This window comes from Pararge aegeria, chromosome 9 (genome assembly GCF_905163445.1).
Source record: "Pararge aegeria chromosome 9, ilParAegt1.1, whole genome shotgun sequence".
Classification (NCBI taxonomy): domain Eukaryota; kingdom Metazoa; phylum Arthropoda; class Insecta; order Lepidoptera; family Nymphalidae; genus Pararge; species Pararge aegeria.
In genome coordinates, this window is record NC_053188.1 from 7,923,930 (window position 1) to 7,950,313 (window position 26,384).

A 26,384-nucleotide genomic window follows, 5' to 3' on the forward strand; every position below is an offset into this window, starting at 1 on the left:
ATAAGAAGAGTGTAACAAACAATGTGAATGTACCATACGCGTTACATACGACGATTCTCATCACACTTGCGAGCAAAAAACATTCTTAACTGACCCATTGCTTTTCTTGTTATTCCACTGTATGGATGTTTCGTGGGCGGCTCTCTAGATTATCGTGGAAACAGGTTGTTCACTCGCGATTTATGCGTCGATTATCAATCCTGGCGGAGTAGTATTGCTCTTGCCAAGTTAAACTGGACATTTTAAATTATTAATAATCAACCACAAAGCGAAAACATTAACTAAATAGTAATTATGGAAAATGACGCGATAGTTTTTTTTTCCCGTGCCAAGGTAAACCGACCTACAGCGAAAAGCATTCGTCTATATTAGAAATGCAAAAAGGAAATATTTTCGTATGTAAAATATAACTCATTTGATCCAATGAAACATTGATTTATCATAATTAATAAGGAACAAAATATATTTAAATTTTAGAAAATGTGCACTATTTTAGCCGCTAAAATCCTTGAAAATTGGTCCATCATCATATATATAACTTGCAGTGAGGTACAAACAAAAAAAAAACAAGTGCGGTAATGTTAAGTTAAACACGCGTGTCTAATATCTTTGATTATGAGCATTATTTTCATGTAATAAGGTCCACATGACAAGCAAGTGTGATGAAAAAGTTATTATTTGTCTTAAATAGTTACTTTAAGCGCTATTATAATATATTATATCATTTATTATTATTTTTTATTTTTTTTAAATTATTAGCAATGCTTAAGAATAAATTAAAAAAACACTATTAAAAATTTATAGAAAAAAAAACTTCCGCCCTCCGCTTGCGGGGCTTTTGAATGCCCAAGCAACAATAAATATATATATTATATTATATATATTATTATATATATTATATTATTGTTAAATACGTTATTTTGCCCCTATTCATTCAAATTCAAAATTCATTTATTTCAAGTACAAGTCTCTACAAGTAAATTTGAATCGTCAAGTCTGTCTGTTTGTAATGACTCAACCACCGGTTCGGAAGGATTCTAGACCTAGAAGCAATCGGAAAGTTGCCCGTTATATTATAGTAAATCCACATATTATTAGATGAATGTAAAATGAGTTTTGGCTTAAAATAAAATACATTTTAAATGTAACGACATTTGCTACGTATTTAAAATCCCATGTTCCACTTTATTTTACCACACAAAGTTAGTCAGCCGACCAGTTTTAAAGTTCGAAGCCGGGTAACGCATACAGAGTATAAAACGCTTATAACTTTAGACATGCACATTGCACAATGCACACACAAAAGCTTGTTTTGGATTTTAGCGTAATTTTAAAATTTCTGAACTTTGCGTAATTTAAAAAAATTCTCTTAATTAGATCAAAGTTCTAGTAGGCGAGGTTTCGGCGTCACGGAGCGAGATCTTCCAGGAGTCTTGACGTCAAGAACAGTCATTTCTTCGCATCTGTGAATTAAAAGACGATTTGAAAAATCTGAAAAATATTGAGGGAACCGTATCTACTCTACTACTAATATTATAAGTGTTTGTTTGCCCTTCTTTTACACCCAATCTAATCTACCAATCAACTTCATTCTTGGCAAAGGGTTCGTGTTTAATTTGTTATATTTTACAATTTATTTTAATTTTCTATTAAATTTCTAACTCTTAGCCATCATAATAACGCAACGGGCGACGCGGTTGTTTGCTCAGTTAGATACTGAAGCAGACTGAAAATCAGCGCCGAGCATTGTTTCGAATGCACAGAATAAGGATAAGTTTGCGACCATTTGCCATATACAATAATAAATTGGTAACAATTTAGTTCAAGATCTTGTATGGAAAAAGAGTATGGTAATAACGCATTATTATTATTATGATACAGTCTAAGATGGTAACGGGCTAACCTGTAACAGACTTGACTCATACCCCTATGGTTTCTACACGATATCGTAACGGAACGCTAAGTTGGTTGGCAGGTCTTTGTCGATAGGGGCCTTCCACCAGACCAGACGAGAGAAAATTCCGATTTTATAACTATTTGAAATGCCTCCGCCGAATGGAACCCTGAAGCTCCGACATATAATACCTCAGCGATGAACCAGGGAGGTCGTCAAGGATAAGGCCTTCAATTACAATGACTTTTTTATAGTTATAACTAGCGGTCCCACGCGACTTCATCCGCGTATAAGTCAACCTTAAAAGATAGAGAGTTACGCGTCATATGCCTTTAATTACACCGACAACAATGCCCTTCAGGCCGGAACAATGCAATGCAGAAATAAGCATGACGGCAGTGCTTTCCCGGACGAGCTCTGTCACAAAAAGTAGAGCTTTTTGTGTCCACTAATAAAGGGTCCGGAATGATCCTATGCGAATGCTCAGGAAAACTTATCGATTAGCCGATTTAAAGGAGTTTGACAATCTTACTTCTTTGTCCCGAAAGGTGGCAGTTATTCTACCAAAAAACATTGCGAAAGGTTTAAGTAAAACCGCAGTAGGGCGTAAAAAATTGGAAATAGGTATATTCTGGATTCGACTTTAAGTCTCCTGGCTTTTGTTGCTTAGCTTCCTTAACTTAACAGTTGTTCCAATAAAACAGGATACTATTGTTTCGTTTCTGTAGTTTTTATATTGCAGTGTTTTGTTGCGTTTTAAGGAACATTTCGAGAAAGAAAGTAATATTTATTTATTTCCTCAAACGCACTCCCAGAAATAAGTCGCTGATGTTATTTAACTGTAGCTTCTATCGATACAAATGTCCAAACGAAATATCAATGTTTTCTATATTGATACTTCACATCACTAGACACAGCTATATTTACAAATAGAACATTTCCCGGTTTGTCTCGCTGACTGAAGCACTACATAACTACTAAAAAAGAAACCTAACTAACTTACCTACATCAAAACAACATATATCCCTAAATTTGTAGAATCCATAATGTGCTAACCATATAACCATGGATAAAGGCAATAAGAATAATATCAATCCATAAAATGCGAACCCGTCAGCAAATATTACTTCAAATCGACGTGTTTGTGTCATAGTAGCTTATCAGATTGCCTTCATCATACAAAGTTCTCTTTATTTCCGCTGTTAGAAAGTATCCCATAAAGAAGTATTATAAAAATTGCAAGGCTTTCGGGGTCGAGTCCGAATCCCAGCACGCACCACTAAATTTTCGGAGCTATGTGCGTTTTGAGCAAATAAAATATCACTTGCTTTATTAGGAAGGAAAACATTGTGATGATAACCTGAGAGTTCTTTAAGATTTTTTTTTATTCCACTACAATTCAGCCCTTGACTGCAATCTCACCTGGTGGTAAGTAATGATGCTGTCTAAAATGTTTGCGGGCTAACCTGTTGGGGAGTATGGTAGTCACTAGTCATACCCCGAATCGGTTTCTACGCGACATTGTACCGGAACACTGAATCGCTTAGCAGCACTTCTTTGTCAGTAGGGTGGTATAGTTACGGCCAAAGCCTCCCACCAGGCCAGACCAGAGAAAATTCAGAAAATATAAATTCCCAGATTGCCCCTGCCGGGAATCGTACCCGGGACCTATGAATACCCATGTACACTATGAATATACTATCAATGAGTATACAAACTATGGTTTGTTAATATATTTAATATAATCATCGGGTTTATCATAGATAAAGTGCTGTTCTGTGTAAGTTGCTGTTCTCTATTTCTTCACACGCGCAAGATGAACGCTAAAAAAGCAGGTTATTCGAATCTCCGCCCGCGCCATTTTTTATAGTTTTTTTTACAAAAAAATAAGCGTTTCGTTTTGAAAACACTCCGCCAGATATTTTAAATATATTTTATATTTATAGTTATATTTTTTGAATTACATAGAAAACAAAAAACGGTCAATATAATCTTATATCTTTAAACGAGCAATTCTTGTATATATAAATGGAATCTCGGAATCGGCTCCAACGATTTTCATGAAATTTAGTATACGGGGGGTTTCGGGGGCGATAAATCGATCTAGCTAGGATTAATTTTCATAAAATGTCATTTTATTCGTGTTTTATCGATTAATATATAATAGATAATATATAATATATAATAGATAATTAGATATATATATTATATATATATCTAATTAGAATGTCGTAATTGACTCCAACGATTTTCATGAAATTTAGTATACAGGGGGTTTCGGGGGCGATAAATTGATCAAGCTAGGATTCGTTTATATTGGAATCTCGGATTTATATTGGACATACGACTATTTTTTTAAGTCGACTCATTCGCGGACGAAGTCGCGCAGGTCCGCTAGTTATTCCTTAAACATTAAAGAACATATTCGAGTGAATTTTAATAATAACTTGAATTCACAGCGCTCACCTTTGCGCCAAGGAGGTCGTCAAAATGATGATGTTCTAAAAGGCGTGTGGAGTCAACCAATCCGCACTGACCCAGCGTGGTGGACTACGGCTTAAAACTCTCAATTAGGCGGAAGAGTTATGCACTGTAGAGGGCCGTCTATCCGACATCCCAACCCACTCATAGTTGCGGCTTCTTTTTACTCACCCAACCTAAGCGCCACTCTCAACAAGAGGAGGCCTAAACATATCCGTCATGACCCTGACGATCAGATTACTACTGACAATGCTCCCTACACAATCAACCTCTGCACAGCGTGTTCGCCGGCGAAGACGAGGTCCCCGACTTCTAGCGTCATGTGCGTTCGCACCACGTGCTCGGAAGCATGCGGACTAATCACCGTCCGTAACCCTTTCACTCCAATCGTCTCACATGAGGCGGCCTCAGGCCGACGATCCCTTCGCTTCTTCGAGCCCTAGGGTTCAAACTCTTCCTGGCAGATTCCTATTCCGAGGCTCGCGAACAAACAGTCGACTTAAAGAAATGGTCATAAATTAGTGACATCGCATATTGTCTCCGAAAGGTGCAGAAGTCATTTGTGGGATTGAGTATACGCTTTTATAATATGATTCCTAAGGTAATTTTGGACCTACCAATGTCCAAAATTACCAAATATAATGTAAAGTATATATTATGTCAAAGTGTTTAGTTTAAAGAATGTGTTAAAATACATTTATTACTGATCATACAAATTTGAAATAAATGAATTTATTAATGACAAGGTTGTTTGGAAGCATCCGGCTCCGCTTTCATCTCTCACAAGATAGAAAAATTAATTTTAAAATGTAAAATGTAAATTGTAGATATTGGAAAAAAGCAACTGCTGAGTTTCTTGCCGGCTTCTTCTCGGTAGAATCGGCCTTCCGAACCGGTGGTAGAGTCACTACACACAGACAGACTTGACGTTTCAAAATTGCTTATATTCGGTCTACTAAATAAATGAATTTTGAATTTCAAGCCCGCGTTACGCTGTTAAAATCATTAGGGTTAATCAGCTACACAAAAATCGAGAAAAAAAAAAATACTGGGCCGTTAATGGGTTGTTAAGATGACTACTATTATTGCACTTATCGTAAGTAGGGCAGTAGTCTATACAGACAATCAATAGGTTGGTGATACAGACCTATCGTCAGCAGATTGCCCCGCGTTGAAGTACACGTCAGGTATATTGGAGTCGTGTTGACTAAGCAATGTGCTACCAGCGCGAGGCGAGTGCGGGCCGTGGGTCGCATAAGGAGAGAACGGCACGGTCGCTCTCAACGCTGCCAGTACAAGCAACATTCCACCTGGAACAATATTGCATTTTTATGCCGAATTCACTATACTCTTATACGCTTTTACAAAGTCGATTATACAGGTTTTTTTTTTTTTAGTGCGGATATTTTAATATGTCATACGTGAACCAAATTTATGAACATATATTTTGATACCCCTCTCACTACTATGATAACTGAAACTTAAATCACTCGAATATTCCGTGAGAAATTTAAACAAATAGGTATAAGTAAGTACCCTAAGTAAGGTAGTAGGTATAAGTAGTAACCTATTTCTTTAAATTTCTCGCAATACATTTTTAATAATATAGTATTTGTAAGACAAAATATTAATCTTTATAAACAATAAGTGGATATAAACAGTCGACTTACACGAAATGGTCATAAAATAGTGCCATCTGCATATCTGCGAAAGGTACAGAAGTCATTTGTGGGTTTGAGTATACGCTTCTATAATATGTTTCCCAAGGTAGGTAATTTTGGACCTACTAATGCATGTATGTTTAAAGAATATGTTAAAACACATTTATTTAACACCTTCTCATTGTGGGAGGAGACTCGTGCTAGTGGGCCGGTGATGGGTTGTGATGTATGACGATAATGATAATGGCGTTTATTACAGCGAAGTTACTATACAATTGATGAATCTCTTAATACAAATGCAGTTAAGATAATTTTAATAGTATGAAATCATTAACGGAAAACATTACATCACGAGTAGGTATAATGTAAAATTGTAGAGTTTGTTGATGTCACGAAATTTCAACACAAGTTCTTGAGTCTAATGACAGTTCTACCGAACTTTCGGTGATATTGTATTTACGTAAGGCTACGTCTTAACTGTTGAGAACTGCTTTGACGAAATTGTAGAGAACTATATACCTTTAACTTGCTATCTAATTAGGCAGGTCTAATCGCTATAAGAAGGTCTATCGCTGAATTAGATACGCCTGAAAATCGCCAACCTAACCTTCTTCTTGAAACGTAACCACTAACTCTTGAGCGCATATTTTTTGTAATAAATTCTCAATTCACGTTAAGGAATGCTAAATTATCACAAATTATAAATACCTGCGTCAATACCTCTTAGACAATTGATTTACTCGATAGAACTCTATAGAAAGAATTATACCTGTTTTCACTATACGTAGGAAAAAATATTTGGGTGATGCGTAGAGAGAAAAAGCATTTCATCAACTCTTACATGATGACTGATTTTAGGCGCTATCTAAAGTTACGACACCGATTCGGCAGTGCGTAGTGGTAATGTTTAAGGAACTCGTAAACTGACACTTGACAGTTACAAAAAATATAAATTCGGTTTCATTTATGCACCTTTTAAACCAACACGAAAAACAAACAAACAAAAGATATTAAACCTTGTGGCAAGAATCAAGTTAGGTAATACGAGTTGCTTGTGATAATCGATTGGTGAAAGGCAGATGTATGCCTAACGCCTAATCAAAGAAGATCTTCGATTAAGCGTTAATTTTATTAGACACTGCCTGGTCCGTCAGAAAAGAAAACGAGCAAAATTTTATTTCTAATTATTTCCCGATTTACACTTTGTTTTTTTTTGGACGTCAGTAACGTAAATGTAACTATATATTATTAAGATAAACATAATAATAATATATAAAACAAAGATATAAATAATATATATTATAAAGATCTGTATCTGTATTTTGATTGACATCTAAGCATTATAAGGAGAAAGCTATGAGAAATATATATAAGTAAGCTAAGCTGAAGTGGGAATTAACGGAACATGTAGCTGCACTCCTAGTAGCCCTAGGATTGCTGATTTTGATGAACCTGAAATCAAAATAGCCACTACAAGCTGCACGAGACAGTAGGGATTAAGATAGTAAAAATTCCCATTAAACACCTACGTTTGCTAATCTACTTCTTACAGACCCCAGTGATAAGATCCGTAGCGCCCTAAGATTCATAATTTGTAGGTAGTAGAGAGAACGACGTCGTTGTAAAATTTTTGGCATATGAATTCTTACCATTTTATTTATCACAAGTGAAAAATACACTATCCCACCAAAAAATTTGTATGTTTTTACCACAGTAAAGGGAAGATAAGAAATAATTAATTGCTGAGTACACAAACAAAACCGTCAGTATCTTACGTCGCTCGTGGAAGTAAATGATGACCTTGAAATTCAATTCGGTATGTTGAACATCGAGATAAAATTACTTCAAGGTGCATTTACACTGCTCAATTTTGGAAAACGTTTAACTGTCCTCGGTTTTTTTTAAATATTAATAAATGACGGTAACAGAGTAGATAACACTTCACGGGGCATGCAAGGAGCACGTCATGCAACATGCCGCCCTGTGTCCATCAATTTGAGGAGTAGATGTTAAGCCTCATTTGCCTATAATTACACCTGCAACCACGCCCTTCAGACTGGAACACAGCATTGCAACAATGATGATGATGATCATGGTGACTTTGGCAGTAAGGATAAATAGATAGGTAGAAAAACTTTATTATACACTAAGAAAACACTACAAAAAACAAAGAAAAAAAACAAAAAAAAAAATACCTGGATAGCAGCTTCATTTTTGTGCCTTTTGGAGTAGAGACTTTGGGACCGCGGGGTCCGGAGGCAAGAGTCCTTTTTAAAGAATTATCGAAAAGGGTTATCGAGTCTACCGGTGATCCTAGAGCGGGCAGTTACCTTGGCCAACGAATTAGTTTGGCCATCCAAAGGGGCAATGCTGCCAGCATCTTAGGAACTGTGCCTCGCATCGGTGGTTTCGACGACGTTAAAACTTTTAAAACTACTATGCAAGTTTCTTTATTTAAAACAAAGAAACTTGCATAGTGTTAGGTTCAAAAGCGGCCTTGTAACTTAAAGTGAAGAGTGCAGTAAGTAAAGAGGGAAAAATCCTATTATAATATTAAGGATTACTTGAACGATAAAAAAGCTTGGGTGTGAATTGCTCTAGCTTCATAGCTTAAAATAAATAAACTGTGAGATGGTGATAACAAAAAAAGATTACCCGGCTAAGTTTGTTGTGGGCTCATCTTAGACCAGGGCGCGTTTGGAACCCTCGTAGCTTTAGGTTTGAGTTGGCGTACGAAGTTATCAACATACAAATTATAAACATATACTTATGTATGAACGCTTCACAAGTCAGGCACTTGTTGATAGGCCTGCATGAATAAAGAAATTTTGTTTTTTTTTTTTTGAGTGTACAGTAAGCTCATATTTAGGATATTTTTAACCGGATAATAATCCAATCGACCCTCGTAAAACTCTTCTGACTAGTGTTCGGCAATTAGTGAGCAGATTGAGGCAATTTACAGGACTGTTTCGGATCTGATTGCTCCCCTAATTGCTTCTCTGCTACCAGTAAACATTGCCCAGTAACAATGGCAATTATCGCTCAAAAAATTACCCGTATAACTGGATTTTAACGTACATGTATACGGAGCAAAGACGTTTTACGCAAATTTTATAACCTGGCCGTTAAAATAATTACGTCTGTCAGTTGGCCATATAGAATAGTCACAAACATCGGAACTTACATACCATTTTCTAATAATCATTTTCAATGATTACCGGTCAAGTCACTACATAGTCCACCAAGTGCGGTTTTCATAGATTTCACACGTCTGTGAGAACGTTATGAAAACTCTTAGACATGCAGGTTTACACACGATGTTTTCCTTAACCGTTATAGCAAGTGATATTTTAATCGTAAATTATCCCTTACTACAACGAAACTGCTTTTTTTTTATTGGTTCAACATTCTGAACTGGAACGAGTCACAATATCAGTTCATGTTATGTTATATTTTGGGCTATAGCAAACTAAAAAGCACGTAGCTTATGTAAAAATTGTATCAGTATGTACGTGAAGTATGCGTCATACGTGACTCGGGTGGTAATTTTGCATCTAAATAATATAAGTGTAATTCCGTGTTGATAATGTGACAGAAAGTTTTCGGATCTGTAAAGCAAGGAATCACTATTTTTAGACCTGCCAATTTAGTTTAGTTAGTAGAATTGTATACGCAGTACGGCACCAATATCTAATGCGTATGTGCGACTATACAATATTATAGTAGTAGTCCTTAGTTCAGAACGCGTCCGGCTAAGAACTACCGCTATGTTTAGTTCTGCCGCTAAGCAGCGTTACTGAGAACCAATATAGCACTGGTAGCAGGCATAACCACAGGACATTGCCTGTTAAATAGACATAACGAGAATGGTAAAAGATCCATCCTGCTCAGAGGGTGGTGAGGTGGAAACCAGTTATCATGTCATAGCTGAGTGCCCCATGTACGCGCAGGTAAGATGGTAACTACAAGGTAAGGATAGAATAAGCGAAGAAGACCTGGCAAACCTCTCTATAGGGGATATCGTGAGGTTCACAAAAGAGACTGGTAGGTTTCAGGGGGAATCAAACTTGCGAAATAGGGTGGAATAGTCCTTACAGAGGACGGATCGCCCGTCTGGCAATGGCAGGCATTCCCTCATTAAATATATATATAAGCAGCGTTACTGTGTTCCGATTTAAAAGCCGTGGGGCCGTAGCAGGTGTATTAAAGGTCCATCATTAAAAAAAAAACTTTTGAAAAGGTTTGTTTATTTGAACACGTGAGGTAAAACCTACACAATTTGAAAAATATCGAAAAATAGCCTATGAAATATTGAGTAAGTAAACATAAGTAAACAAAAATCGGTATATACAATCGTCTTACTAACGGACATAAATTAGTTATATCTGCATATCATCTGAGAAAACTACAGAAATCCTTTGTGGGGATGAGTATATGCTTTTATAACATGATACCGATAACCGAAGGTTTTTTTTTATTAGATAGATAGAGATATTAGATCTTCCTTTACCTAAGTTTAAACAATATATTAAAACACATTTAACCAATCGTGGTTACTACACAATTGATGAATTCCGTAACGACAAGGCTGCTTGGAAGCGGGCCAGTCCGCTCTCATCTCTCACAAAACCGAAAAGTTCTAAAGATTGTTAAACTATAAAATGATGTTAAAAAAGAGCAATCTGCTGAGTTTCTTGCCGACTCTTCTCTGTGTAATCTGCCTTCCGAACTAGTGGTAGAGTCACTACAACATACTGTCTAAAGTTTCAAAAGTGCTTATAAACTAGGCCTACTTGAAATAAATGAATTTTGAGTTTGAATTTGAAATTCTGAAGCTCTATTTATACACGAATCTAATTAAATCTATGCTAAAAGGCTTTAGGGCGTACCTACGCTTAAACTCGTTCAGTAAAATAGATCATGGATCGCACATGGATCGTACACTAATGTTATTTATTATTGTGCTAATTAAACTTTTTTAATTCGAAACAAAACTTTCTTGAATAATAAAATACCTAAAACCGTTGTCGATCAAATTAATTTACATTTCAAATTGAAAGTCGACACAAAAACTTTTGTTCATTAAAATTTCAATCTGAAAACCATTAGCATAACGTACCACACGTGTATGATAAAGCACGTGTGGCAATAGGGCATATAGTAATAAAAATTCGAAACTAAAACCTAACTTTTTGGATTCCCTCCGCGCGTCCCGTACATCGTAAGAGTTAATTATATCGCTTTTCAGGGGATATAATATTTATATCCAGCCCGTGCTAGCCCTGTTGGAGATTATTTTCCTTTTTATATATAGATATGCATACCCTTTTTGCACGCCATTTACCGTACCCAAGGGATGAAACGGGACCCTATTACTAAGAAGAAGAAGTCTATATGCTCGAAAATCCCAATATCCCATGAAGGAAGAGGCATGTCCCCCGTAGCAGCATCGTGAACTTCACACATACACACACACACACAGTAGGATTAATCTTTATAACAATTTTATGCCTATTTTGGTCGTATCCTATACATGATATAGCTTGACAATCGGTTGATGAGGATAATAAATATGGTAAGCGGTACGGTACGTACTTTACCTCATATCTAACCCAATAGCGGAAAAGTGTTAGCCAATCAGAGAACATTACGATTACATTTACGTTGTGACTAGACGGCATTTCTCTCGCAGTTATAAAATAAACTAAATAAAATCACTCTCACCTGAAACGGTAGCCAAAATAGTTAGGTTAGCGAACAGTATCGCCGTCGCTACACAGGCGTAAAACGGCGCTCTGGCTCGACCACATGACCACCTCATGAAGTCCCAGCAACGCAGCTTCATGGAGTACTCCCCGCGACGGCACAGCAGATCCACAAACAGTGCGACAACCCACATTGTCTCCAACAGAAATATAAGTACTGCTCCCACACTGCAAACAAGATCAAAATTAAAACGGTCATGGAATGGAATTGTCATCAAATCATCTTCCCAGTCAAAAGAGCTTAGGCATTATCAAAGAAATAAAAGTCCAAGGGCTATCCAATCTACTAAATTGTCGTGATTATAACCGTTAAATAAGAGTCTGAGTTGAAATCCACCTGGACACCAGTGCAAAAGTCTAAGTTGAAATCCTTCTTCTTCTTCTTCTTCTTTATGTGCTGACTCAAAAGAGCATAGGCATTATCTATATATATATAAAAGAGAAAGTGTGTGGGTATGTTCCGTAATCCGTATAGGCTCCGAAACGGCTGGACAGATTTTAATGAAACTTTCAGGGAATCTCCGGATTTATTTGGCGAGTAATCCTGTAAAGTTTGGTGACGATCGGAGCACTCCTATTTTTGAACTGTCAAATACGGTTTTCATTTACTATGATGATATTTTTTGGTGTACATGGGTGTAGATAATGATCTTCACCCGCCCGAGAAGAGAATAGAAGAGAATGAATACGGAGAGATATAAATGATTAAAAATATTCAAATAATCAAGGAATCAATGATATTATGAAACTTAAATTAAAAATTTAATGATGTAAGTTTATTGTTTAAATAAAATAAAGCAAAATCTAGCCCGGCGAAGCGGGCTAGGTACGCTAGTCACTGATAAAAAAGTACTAAATTGCCGTGATTATAACCGTTAACCAAGAATCTGAGTTGATATCCTCCCACACCACGGAGCAGGGGAGGCACGATCATCATTATGAACCCATCACTGGCCCACTTTAGGGCACGGGTCTCCTCTCAGAATGGGAAAGGTTTAGGCCGTAAGTAAGCTGGCCTAGTGCGGATTGTCAGATTGAACACACTGTTAAGGACATTATGGACAAATCTCAGGCATGCAGCATTTCCACACGATGTTTTCCTCCACTTAGAGGTTTGAATTCGGTCCACCGAACGTTAAGCCGACGTCCTAATCAGTAGGGGATCACTGCTTTTCTCTTAAAAGATAGTTATGATGGCCTACAGACTTAATCTCCAAAGTGTTCTCTCAAATATCCTCACTTGGCCTTAGGAACGATTTTGCACACATCTGCGACGGAGCCAGCAGCGCCCGCCTCGGAATACCGCCGGTTCACGTTAAAGTATACCTACGAATCATCGAAGGAACACTGGGAATACAGGGTACCTTCTAAGGACTTATTTTCAATGAGCGCATGGATTCCCCGCATCGCCCGCAGGTTATCCAAAACGAGTTTGATTATCACGACATCCTACCAACAATGGGATACGAACCCACCCAACCGAAGAGGCTCAATATAGGCCTCAAACTAACCTAACCTAACTTAACCAGCATTGGAGCGTGGTGCCTATGCTAGGCTCAAATCTCAAAATACCATTATTCAGGGCGCTTAAAGAGGGCGTTAAAAGGATGCTGTTATCAGTTTTAGGTTATCAGTCAGTTAACGATAAATCATCAAGTGTTAGTGATAATGATAGGGAGGCTTAACGTGCTCTTAAAGGCACAGAAGAAAGGCCTCATCAATAACCTCCTCATCAATAGCAGTCAAATGCTGGACCAAAGAAATCCGAATAGAAGTTGCTAAGACGCGTTGATTAGGGGACAACCGTTCCATTCTCTGAATGATAGGGTATGTGAGCCCATAGAGAACGTAGACGGGTTGTTGATCGCAGTAGATGGTTATGGTATGGTATGGTAGCACAGAGTTAAGTTTCAGTTTTATTTTCAGTGAGTTGTCCATCAATGTATTGCATAGTGCATTAACTAATGCAAACTCCTACGGTAATGGACAATGAGTAAAAAGAATGTTTACAGAATATCTATTAGGTTCTAAGTACTTAACTATATTTACCAAAATAAAAACCACACTGCGCTTTATGATTTATATCATCTTCTGTTAAAACTTTGTGAGATAAATTATTGTTGTAAGATAAAATAACTGCAGAGACCTGTTTTCGATACTAAAACCTACGTAGATGTTGGAACCTTAAGAACTTAGTGAATTCGTTAAATTAGTTTTCTGAGAAGGCTCGTCCTTTGGATGGTTTCTTTGTATATTCAACATTGTTTCATACCGAAGAATAAATAACCATTACCGTCTTATATTATTTTTGTTTTTGGAATATCTATGTATAACGTGACAAAATTGTTTCACAGAAAAAATAATTAAAAAAACTTTTACATAGTTCGATTTTAATTCTAATTTAACGTGGGTTTCAAACCTACCGGAAAAATTACAGTGTGCGAATTGATAAAACATTCAATTTATTTCTGAAAATATGCGAATATTGAAAATACAATATGATATTTTTTAGAATCATAACTTAATTAAAATAGTACTAACGTAACTAAATGATTGTGTGAGTGATTCTTAAATTACCAGATTACTTTAATGACTAGAATGGCTACAAATAGAAATCTTGTTTAAAGTTAGATCAATTAGTCGCAAAGTGGATGGAATTCAACTGAAATAACAAAAGCTGTAGAGAAATCGTTTTGAAGAAAGGGGATAGAGACGTAAAACGTGTTGTAAATAAGGCCTCAGCCTCCTTTGCAAGACTTCTCATCAGGTGTAAGCGTTACGCATTTATTATCTCGCTTCTCTGACTTGTTTATGGCCTGGGAGAATGTTTTCTTGACTTGTAACGTATTAAATAAAGTATGTAACAAAGATACATACACCTCGTTCCTGTGCGAGTACTCCGTACAAAATTAATGGGAAACTTAAAATTCCATTCGTATACAGTTACTTTGTGGACTAAAATAAATTTGGTCCGTATATTTAAATAATCATCATCAACATCCCATAAAAGTCCACAGCTGGACTAAAGGTCTCTCCCAACTGGAGGATTTGCCCATGATCACCACGCTGGGCAGGCGGGTTGTTGATCGCAGTAGATGGTAGTAGTATCACAGAGGACGATGCTGCCCGCTCTCCGTTATATTCCCTTAGTCGCCTCGTACGAAACCCGCGGGAAGAAAGAAGAGGGGTGGTGACAACTTCATTCTGATCTGCCGTCACCACACGGCTGTCATTTAAATAATGCTACTGTGCAAATTCATAAGTATTTAAATGATTTTTTGGAATGCGTTTGGATGACACCCTGGATGGTTTAGAATCACAAATCAGCCCGACAGATGGCGCTGAAGTCCGCTAGTATTGTACTGAACTCCTCCTAAACGGCTGGACCGATTTGAATGAATTTTTTGGAATGCGTTTGGGTGGCACCCTGGATAGTTAAGATTCATAAATCAGCCCAACCGATGGCGCTGGGGTCTGCCTGAATTAATATAAAACTTATCTGACTGGGGCCAGTTTTTACCCATTGTTTTATGTCAAAAAGCTAGTTGGTCAAAAGTCATTGATTAAAAAAATCCTAATTAATTTTATAAATGCGAAGGTGTGTTTGGTTGCTGATTTCCTTGTTTTATTTTTCTTTCACGCCCAATGAACTTTTTGGCAGAAAGTTATTTGAAAGGACTGACTAATATAGGCTACTTTGTATTCCAGAAAAACAAATGGTTCCCAAGGGATTTGTAAAGAACCATAATAAACGCGGAAAAAGTACGCGAGCAACAGCTAGCCCTATAAAGAAAGAAAGAAACAAAGAAATTATCTTTATTAATAAAATAAGCCACACTCTGCAATATTTAACTTAGTTAAATACCAACTTAGTTAAATACCAACGCCTCTGCTAATTAAACATTATTCAATGCTCAAATAGTAGAAACGCCAGGATAAAGCTTGTCATGTGAGGCACACAACCTAGTAAAAGGTTCCGATCAGCACATTATGCTACATTTTTTAGTCTTACTTGTTTATTAGTTTCATAATTTTTGATTTTGTTTATTTAACAGTAGGCATTTTTTTTATTCTTTTGATTGTGGTTTTATTTTTGTTATTTACCTCTTACTTAGATTTGTAACATTTCGTTTTTTATGATGTCCTTCATAGGTAATTCAGTTTTGTGTTACTTTAAAAATATATCTTTCGTTTGTTTATTTATTATATTCAAATTCAAATTCAAATTTTCTTCATTCATGCAGGCCTATCACAGACACTTATGAAGCGTTCATACATATATGTTTACATAATTGTAAGGGGGTGGTGATAACATCGTTTGCCAACTTAAACCTAAAGCTACGAGGGTTCCAAACGAGTCCTGGTCTAAGAAGAGCCCACAACAAACATATCTAGGTAATTTTTTTTTCGTTATCACCATCTCACAGAAAATTACTATTAAGCTATGAAGTTAGAGCACATTACACCCAAGCTTTTTATCGTTTAAGTAATCCTTACGTTATAATAAGATTTTTCACTAAGCTTACGTTTTATATAAACTAAATTCTATGTTATTGTCCCCTTTTATGTTTATTTTGTTATTGTTTAGTCGCGAGGATTCGGCGATGACGAAGATAAGGGGGCTGGCAGAAAAACCAGTGCTGCGCTTCTTAGTATGCAGCTATTTCCAGCCAGCTCCTTTGTCACACATTTTTACTTGATGAAATTTATGACACAAATGTAACATTTTACTCAAATGTATGACAATAAAGATAATTTTTTTTTCTTTCTTTCTTACATTGCTAAGAATGAAGCGCTGATTTTCAGCTGGAACCTCAAGCGAGTGTACGCCATAAATGCTATACCAACTAGAAAGCAATAAATAAATATTTACTACATGTTTAAGTCGGTGCAAAGTAAAATTTAAAATAGTACTTTCCCCACTACTGTGCTATGTAATATTGCTTTTTATTATTTATTAGTTACATTTATATATATTTATGAAGGTGTGATAGGCAAGTTATTAGAGCTTACTTTTCTGGGAGTTCCATCCGATGCACTTCTCAATTTTCGGAGCAAGTAAGATATCAGCTAGTAGAAGATCGTGAGGAAAACCACATGCCGTGTGTAGCAAAACTGCCAGTGTGGTGGACTACAGCCTTAACACTCCTCATTATGTGACGAGCAGTGGCGTGCACTTCATACATTCCTAAAAGCACTGCTTACCCTTTTTAATATAACTCTTACAGTAGGAGGATTTTTCCATTTTATGGCATCTTCCTGCTTTATGCCTACCCTGGTCATAAACTATATGCACGCCACTGGTTGCGAGACTCGTGCTCGTGGTAATGAGTAAATTAATTACCGGCCCACTGCAGGGCACTTAGGCAAGATAACTTTTCTTGTAGTCTTTGCATATGCTAAGAAATATTGTTACGAAGCTGTTTTGGGGTCCACTGAAAATCTAACTTTTGCTTAATTTTGGTTTTGGGCTTATCTATAACGGAGCATTAGGTTGTAATACTTACATAAGTCCGGGAGCAATCTCGTAGTCCAGAACAGTGAGCTGTGCGCCAGCACCACTCATCACTGGGAACAATACATTTCTATTTAAACACAAGTCGTCTAGATCATCAGGCTATTCTTTCAATTAATCAATAGCCTATAACGGTCCAATGCTGGACTAAAGACCTTCCACCAGGAGGATTCGCCCACTATCACAACGCTGGGCAGACCGGCTGCTGCCCGCTATCCGTAACATTACCTTAATCGCCTCGTACGACACCCGCGCGAAGTGTAAGAGTATATACGGCCAACAAGCACACAAGCACAACCTGTCCCACTTGGGGACAGACCATCTGAATAAAGATTTTAAGAATTCTGATACTTCACGCTGCGCTAATGCGTGTAGGCGGGCTCTTAACAGCAAATTAGTTTATGATAGATTGATGTTCACTCCTGGACATAGGTCTGTAACAAATATATCTTAAGGAGTGACAAAATCCACAGCTTGTTTCCAGCGACTCCCAGCGATAATGTCGTATGTCCACCTCATTTGGCCGACCAAGGCTGCGTTCCACTTTTGCCACTTCAGCATCGCGACTCGTTGGGCTATGCCGGTAACTCTAGTTACTCTATGGATCTCCTAATTTCTGATATGATCAAATTTCTTATTATCTCAATATGGTGAGTATAGAAGGCCGTGCGGGGATTGAAAGCGGCAACTTCCTAATTCCGTGCTGATACTGGTATTTTCTAAAGGAATGGTTAGAGGTTTGAACTTCCTTTCGGGACCGAATTCAATTCCCGAGCACGCATCTCTTGCGTTTATTTGATTGAGTGTATAGTGAGTGAAGAAACCTATATGCCTGAGGGCGCGTGAAGTCTATCACTCCGCACTTAGCCCAGCGTGGTGGACAACGAACTAAACCTTTTCTAAGAAGGAGAGTTAATGGGTTGATAATAATGATGACTGATCATTTCTTGATAGAAAATCAACCAATGAGTACTAAATTTTTTGGCGCAACCTGGAATCCAAAGCCTGTTATCCAAAGTCAAACATTTCAACCATTTAACCAACTTGGTTCTCCAAAAAAAATCAGATCTTAATTGAAAATGCTCATCGCGTAATTGCATTGGAGCACCGTAGATCTAAGCTCTTAATCTCTCTCTTAGGAATTAAAGTCCTATGCCCAATACGAGAATTTTAATAGCTAGAGAGATGATGATATCCTAGCACTGATTCATACAAACTTTTCCACCACTTTCCACGTTGGAAAAGTTAAGCAGTGTTTTGTCAAGGTCTGACTTTAAAAATCGAGCTTAAAGGGGTCGGTTACATACAAACATACACACAGGTGAAGCTAATAAAAGCGTGTTAAAAAATGGCAGTCAAGTGTAATAAAACACTGTATACTATTTTGATTTAATAAGAGGTGTAAGATTTCTCTTTATCGAGTATCAGAATATAGTAATCTTAATATATATAAATCTCCTGTCACGATGTTTGTCCGCGATGGACTCCTAAACTACTTAACCGATTTCAAATTAAATTGGCACACCGTGAGCAGTCTGGTCCAACTTAAGAGATAGGATAGCTTAGGTCTTTAATTATAGTCGCAATTTTATTTTATTGTAAATTATTTGTCTATGATTAATTGACAGTCACAACTCACATGTTATATTTATTTATATACTACTATACTCATTTAAGGCTTGGCGATACTGAAAACTTTAAAAACAAAATCAAACGCAGACGAAGTCGCGGGCAACAGCTAGTATATAATAAGTATAAGTAACCTTTTCCAAGCAAATTCCTAGGCCGTTCACCAATTGTTTATCACCTTAGAGTTGGTGAAATGTTTTTTTCTATAAGCATCGCCTAAATAAAATTTAGTGAAAACGTTCGTTAGAGTAATTATTGAGCGACAGACAAAAATCTAGAAACATAAAACTTTACACAGCGCTTCCTTAAATAACGCCAAATGTTATTAAAACTATTTAACTATGCTCTAAGAGATAATTATGTCTACCATTTTCTCATCCTAATTGTAGATAATTTATACTAATTAGATTAGAAAATAGTTATAAACATATATTTCTTACTCTACCCACAAGCTGGCTCTTGACTGAAATCTCACCTGGTGGTAAGTTACGATGCAGTCTAAGATGGTAGCCGGCTACGTATAAGGTTGCAGTTATATAAAACAAATACTCCTAATGAGTTTCTACGCGGCATCTTACCATTGACGGCCAAATGGCGCAGTTTGCGGCGACCCTGCTTTCTGAGTCCAAGGCCGCGGGTTCGATTCCCACAACTGGGAAATGTTTGTGTGATAAGCATGAATGTTTTTCAGTGTCTAGGTGTTTAAATGTATATTATAAGTATTGTTGTATTTTATTCATAAAAACATTAATCAGTCATCTCAGTACCCATAACACAAGCTACGCTTACTTTGGGGCTAGATGGCGATGTATGCGTTGTCATAGTATTTTTTTTTTTTTTAGTTATTATAAATTTATTGGCGGCACGTCTTTGCCAGTAGGATGGTAACTAGCCACGGCCAAAGCCTCCCATCACACTCGCTTGTATCGAGCGTGTAAGTTCTGCAGAGCCGTACAGGACATTTACAATACTAGATATAATTGTTTTACTTTATAGCAATAATTCACCAAACAAATAGTTCAACTGGTGGTGGATGATAAGTGAAGAACCAACCCCCAGTGTCGGGTACAGGGCTTTTTTTATGCATAGAGAAGAAAAATGGCATAAAATCCTGCCCATTTATGAGTTTTTCAGAAATTTTAGGGTTGGCAATGCTTTTGTGCATGTATGAAGTGCACGCCCCTGCCAATCCGTGTTAACCGAGCAACACTTCGCAAGGCCTGCAAGGACCACGTCCTGCAACGTCCCGCCCTGTGTCCATAAGCCTCATGTGCCTATAATTACACCACACCCGCAACCACACCCTTCAGACCGGATCACAGCATTGGATGAATGTTACTTAGCGTCAGAAATAAGCATAGTGTTACCTACTACTTCCACGAACGATCTCTGTCACAAAAAGCTCTACTACATACTACAAAATGTTTACATATTTGGTGGGCCGATGGAGCAAAGCCCAACCCCTTTACTCCACGTAATAAAGCTTACAAAAACAAAGAGGTGAAAATGGGAAGCAAAAGCTTGTAATACCTAAATAATTGATCTAATGCCTACGCCTACCTATCTAACGACTTTCAACAAAAAAAATACAGTATTGGATAGAAGCAGGCGCGCGCTACTTTGCGGAAATCCATAATATATTATGAAAATTAAGCTTAATTTGCTATACTCCGCGAACAGCAGGAGAATCTGTATGGTGTAATTTATAATTTCTTCAATTCGTATACTCAACACCAAACAGATCCTCGGTAATGTACCCTCTACGCACGTTTCGCTCCGAAACCGGAGCATCCTCAGGATATGTTGACTTTACAATGATTCAAATTACGAATAGATAGATTTCTACCACATGACTTCCTAAATGTCCCTTAAAATATCACTAGGTTTTACACAAATGAATAGTTGTACGTGCAGTTAAGTACGCACGTAGGGTCTTTTCGCCTTTTCGCGTCCGACGCCCAATTCGCGTCCAAACGACGGTACACTTTTTTACAACAGTGAAAAACCGACACATCAATCTAAACAAGAGCGCTTCTATTGATGTTCGGACCTATGACAGGTACTCACACACAAAGAAAAGATCTGTGCGTGCAACCCAAATTTAATGAAAAATAAACTAATCTTGCGTGTGCAACCAACAAGTGCTGACGCGCGAATCTGTTGTAAAAAAAATAGTGAGCAGTTGTACTTTTCACGGTAAGTATTTAAGGTGTTTATGTGTAATTTAGAATACTTTGTTATCCCTAGACCTTAATTGTGAACCACACTATAGGAATAACGATGTTTGTGCTTATATTTTTCTACTGACAGTTTTATATAAGGTGGACGCAAACTGGTACATAATAAAATAAAATAAAATAAAAATAAAAAATAAAAAAGCCTTTTATTTCCTGTAACTTACATTGACATACCAAAGATAGTTTAAAGTTAGTATTTTATTTTTCGTTTACTTAATATTTATTATTATGAATGTTAGTTTATTACAAGAACCCCAGATTGGGTAAAGGCCTCCTCCAACGATGTCCATTTTTCTCTATCCTTTGCTACTTTAGCCCAATTTGGGCCGGCTATTTTTTTGATCTCGTCCTCCCACCGTGTCACTGGTCTCCCTCTGGCTCTTTTGCCTTCCGGGCCTTTCCACATAGTTGCTCTCACGGTCCACCTCCGGTCTGTAAGCCTCGCTATATGACCTGCCCATTTCCACTTCAGTTTTAATGCATAGCTCAAGGCATTTGTTGCTTTTGTTATGGATCTTATTTTTGTATGGCGTATTTTATCAAGTTTTTTTATGCTGAGCATGCTGCGTTCTAGTCCTCGCTGGCAGGTGTTGATTTTTTGTTTTGATTTGGCCGTAAATTTCCATGTCTGGCAGCCGTATGTCAGGCAAGGTAGGAGGCTAGAGTTCATGATCTTTGTTTTTATTTTTACAGGCATGTTACTTTTAAAAATTTCTTTCAGGCTCCAATATTTATTCCACGTTTGTTGAACTCTTCTTCCTATCTCTATGTCATTATTTGTTTTATCAAAACTAATTGTTTTTCCCAAATATATGTATTTTTCTGCGTATTCTAGTGGGCTTCCGTTAATTAATATTGGTATCTTGCAACTGTTTGTCATCGTCATAGTCTTTGTGAGATTGATTTCCAAACCTACATCTGCGCTGGCTAACTGTAAAGATTTTATCATATATTGCAGCTGTGAGCTTGTCTCGGATAATATCACTATGTCATCTGCAAACCTCAAATGACTTAAGAAAGCGTCATGTATATAGAGTCCTAGTTTGTTCCAGTCCAACTTGCTAAAGATTGTTTCTAAAATGGTTATAAATATTGTAGATGAGAGCGGATCACCCTGTCTTAAACCCCTCTCTATGGGGAAACTTGGGCCCAGGTTTTCTAACTTTATTTTAGCCGTATTATTTTTGTATATGCATCTAATGACCTCTATATACACCTCGCTAAACTGGTACATACAATTTATAAAAAAACCACTTTGCGTCCGCTGTGGACGCAGATTACTCTAACTATTTCTCAGTAAGATGTTTAATTAAATACGATAACATGGGAAAAACAATATAAACTTCCTATCAATTTTAACAACATTAACATGCATAATATGATGGCCGATTTGCGTCCATATTATTAGAAATATAAAAAAAGATAATGAATGTCAAAAATCAGACTTGGATGCACAGTTTTCCTACATAAGAAACCCTATAACATTTTGCGTCCATCTTTTTATCTCACGAAAATAATAGAGTAAAATTTATATAATTTTATTTAAATATACTCTTTATAACCTACCTAACCTAAAAATGTACAATTATTATACGAAAATTATTTTATGTATTTGCCAATATTTGAATTTTGTTTCATTTTTAGGGTAAAAACAGGAACCCAGTACTTCGCTGTTCGTCTGTTACCAGGCTGTAGCTCATTAATCGTGATAGTAAGACAGTTGAAATTTTCATGGATGATGTATTTCTATTGCCGCTATAACAATAAATATTAAAAAATAAAATAAAACACGGAACGCGCGAGTCCGATTCGCACTTGGCCAATTTTAAAGGCTTTGTACCGAAATGGTAAAATAGAATCGTATAAAGCCATCGACATGATATTCGAAATAATAGTGAATCTATTAATGGAGTTAGTTGGAGGAGAAAAAAAATATCCTGAAGTGCAATTTATGTTAACTTTTATGATATCAGCAATTAGGTATTAAATAAATGTTTTGATTAAAATCACAAGCTTCCCTTTTTATTTCCTATTTCCCTTCCTAATTATTTCTAAACAGGTGGACGCCAATTGGTCCACAGGCGGACGCTACCTGTGTAGAATAAAACATCAGATGCGTTGTCCAAAACTGTGCATTAAACTTGACAAGACTATATAGGGACTACATTACAACCATATTTGATTAAAAACTACCGCACGGTCATTTTTTTTTTCACGTTCAAACCTAACAACTCCACTAAGTGGACGCAAACAGGCGAAATGACCCTACCTACCTACAGAAACATGGCTGGTCGTTATCACCGTACAATACATTACAGCAATAAATTATTATGATAATCGATTATAGCTCATTGAAGTTATGTTATGTGTACGTAATCCTACCACAGTGTTATAGCTTTGAATAAAAATAAAGTCGAGTTACATGACGTCTCTACATCTTAAAGGTATTTAAAACGTTTTATACCTACTTTTAACTTTTTTTTCCCATTTATTATATCTGGTATAATATTGTCCGGTATGTTATAATTATATGTGAGGCTTTTATTCTGGCTAGTTAACTACCACTCAAAGGTAAAGCAGTTTCTAGAAATAGGTAGGTATGTCGCGTTGACCCCATTGCGGGAATGGGTTTTAAAAGTGTCATATCCAGGTTAAGGTTCTTACATCTTAGACTTCTTCGTCACGTATGGAATTAAAATATTGATAAATGACAAAAAAATAACTACCGTTACGGTAATCGAACTCGACACCTAATTTGATATAGCCACCTGTTGCTAGTGAGGCGCGAATGAATAAAAATAAATAGCTAGTAAAATTGCCTTTACTATAGGTAATATAAGAGACCTACCTATTGATATAACAGGTAATTAGGTATACAGCACACTTAGTATTTCAGATTTTTTACCTTAGAATAGTCAAAACATAAAAACATTAATCGTTTTAAATGTCGAAGGTCCAAACCTCAGATATAGTATTTGCCGTACCTAGTTATATAAATATACAAAGAAAGTTGAGTAGATAAAGCATAAGACAAGAAGAGATGGTTTAAACGCGAGGACTAATAGGTACGATGCTTTTGTTGGAATCAACAAACATACTTACATATACATATATAATGTACATCAATGTTAATATGCTAACATATAGGTACTGAAAATACACATACATTACAATGATACAATTGGCAGCCCTATCTCTAAAAAGCGATCTCTACGGTAAAGACTGTAACACATAACCAGTGGCACTAGTGATAGTGGTTTAGAAAACTTACCTATAGCCGTTATCAGTCCCCATAATCGGGCAATGGGCTGTAATAAATCCCACAACTTTGACTCTAAAGTTTTCTTAGGCACGGTTCTGTTTACGGTGGGAATTCTTTTATTGCCATTCTGAGGCGGAGTAGTCCCAGTTTCCTGGATGGCCTGGTTTATTTCAACGGCCACGCTCATCTTGTTACTTCATCTCCGCTAATTAAATTATTACTCCGAAATCACGACAGGAATTTAAATAACTTTCAAGGCTTCATTCACGGTCCAAATGTTTTACACATTGATTATATTTTACGCCGCAATCACTTTAAAATAAAGCGTAAACGGTAATAACCTTATATAATATATTTAATTATAACAAAAAGTTTTTTATTCATATAAAATTAATTATTTATCAACGAGCCACCTGTTTATTAATAGAGTTTGTTTGGAAAAAGCGCATCTACTTATTTATGCTGGCTTCATGCCATAACGTAAATATAACACCTTGAAACACTTCTATGTAAACACAGCGCGGTTACATTAATTTTGGTTGAATAAACATTATGTAGTTTAAAAAACCTCACGTAAACTATAGCTCGATGGAAATAAAAATGTAACACCCCGGCACACGTCTGCTCGAACGGCCGAGCAATCTCACTCTGGGTTTTGGCTGTAACTTTACATTACAGCCGGTCTGATCAGCGGTTTTGAGATGAAATTATATTTGATATGAATACGTAAGTGCAATAACACTTATGAGGAAATAAATTACTTGCGTCCTCGTGCGTAATTCACGAAATTGGAAGACCTTCGAATAATTTTATTTCGATTTTTTTAAATTTTAATTAAAGGCGCTTGTTTACTTATTTGTGGTTTATGTATTAGTTATACCTACTTAAATATAACGCAACCCGCTGCGTTCCACAGGACTGTAATCATATAACAACTAGGTTCGTCCATATGCAGTCATCCGTCTTTTAATATTACTATGATGTGAAGCATTCAGTATTCATAAGTAAATTGTATCAAGTACGTACCTAACAGGTAAATATTTTATCTAATTTACTCAGTTTCTTTACGTACTTTGAAAAAATAAATCAAGATTCGAATCATCATCATTATTTTAACTGATAGACGTCGTACGATATTTGTAAGGACTGTAATTCCACGGTCTTATGCCGCTCGCTTAGTATTTATAAACAAAAAGTGGACATAAACAGTCGACTTACAAGAAATGGTCATAAATTAGTGTAATCTGCATATCGTCTGCGTAAGGTACAGGGATCATTTGTGGGATTGAGTATACGCTTTTATAATATGATTCCTAAGGTGATTTTGGACCTGCCAATGCACAAGTTTAAAGAATTTGTTAAAACACACTTATTACAGCGAGGTTATTATACAATTGATGAATTTTTTAATGACAAGGTTGCTTGGAAGCTTCCGGCTCCGCTTTCAGCTCACACAAGATAGAAAAATGAATGTTGGAAAAGAGCAACTGCTGAGTTTCTTGCCGGCTTCTTCTCGGTAGAATCTGCCTTCCGAACCGGTGGTAGAATCACTACAAACAGACAGACTTGACGTTTCAAAAGTGCTTATATTAGGCCTACTTGAAATAAATAAATTTTGAATTTTGAATTTTGAATTTTGAATTTCATATTCAACTTCCATTTTATTTAATACGGGCGTAATCTCCCGGTGAGATGGCAGTTGGATTCCTGGACGGAAGGCTTGGCCCACGCGGGCCTCTATCGCCACGTATTGGGAAGCTCCGGAATCTTCCAAGAACGCACCGATGCCTTCCTCGCTCGACGCCAAAAATACTTATCCCAAAAAACGGTCCCCGATATTACATTAGCAACATCTGCTACAAGCGAAAAGCGGCCCTAATTTTATTTATTAATTATTTAATTTCCGGCAACTAATAGGCCCATATTTTATACCTATATGA

General features: G+C 36.7%; 1 protein-coding gene across 1 annotated transcript; it reads right to left on the reverse strand.

Annotated features, from left to right (window-relative positions):
• Positions 1-917: 917 nt before the first annotated feature.
• LOC120626544 lies at positions 918-25,100 on the reverse strand. The gene is made up of 5 exons (XM_039894090.1): positions 24,454-25,100; positions 17,309-17,369; positions 11,761-11,969; positions 5,523-5,685; positions 918-1,463 (listed from the first exon to the last, which is right to left on the reverse strand). The coding sequence occupies exons 1-5, from the start codon at positions 24,629-24,631 to the stop codon at positions 1,379-1,381; spliced, it is 696 nt and encodes a 231-aa protein (XP_039750024.1). The 5' UTR covers positions 24,632-25,100; the 3' UTR covers positions 918-1,378.
• Between the last annotated feature and the right edge of the window lie 1,284 nt (positions 25,101-26,384).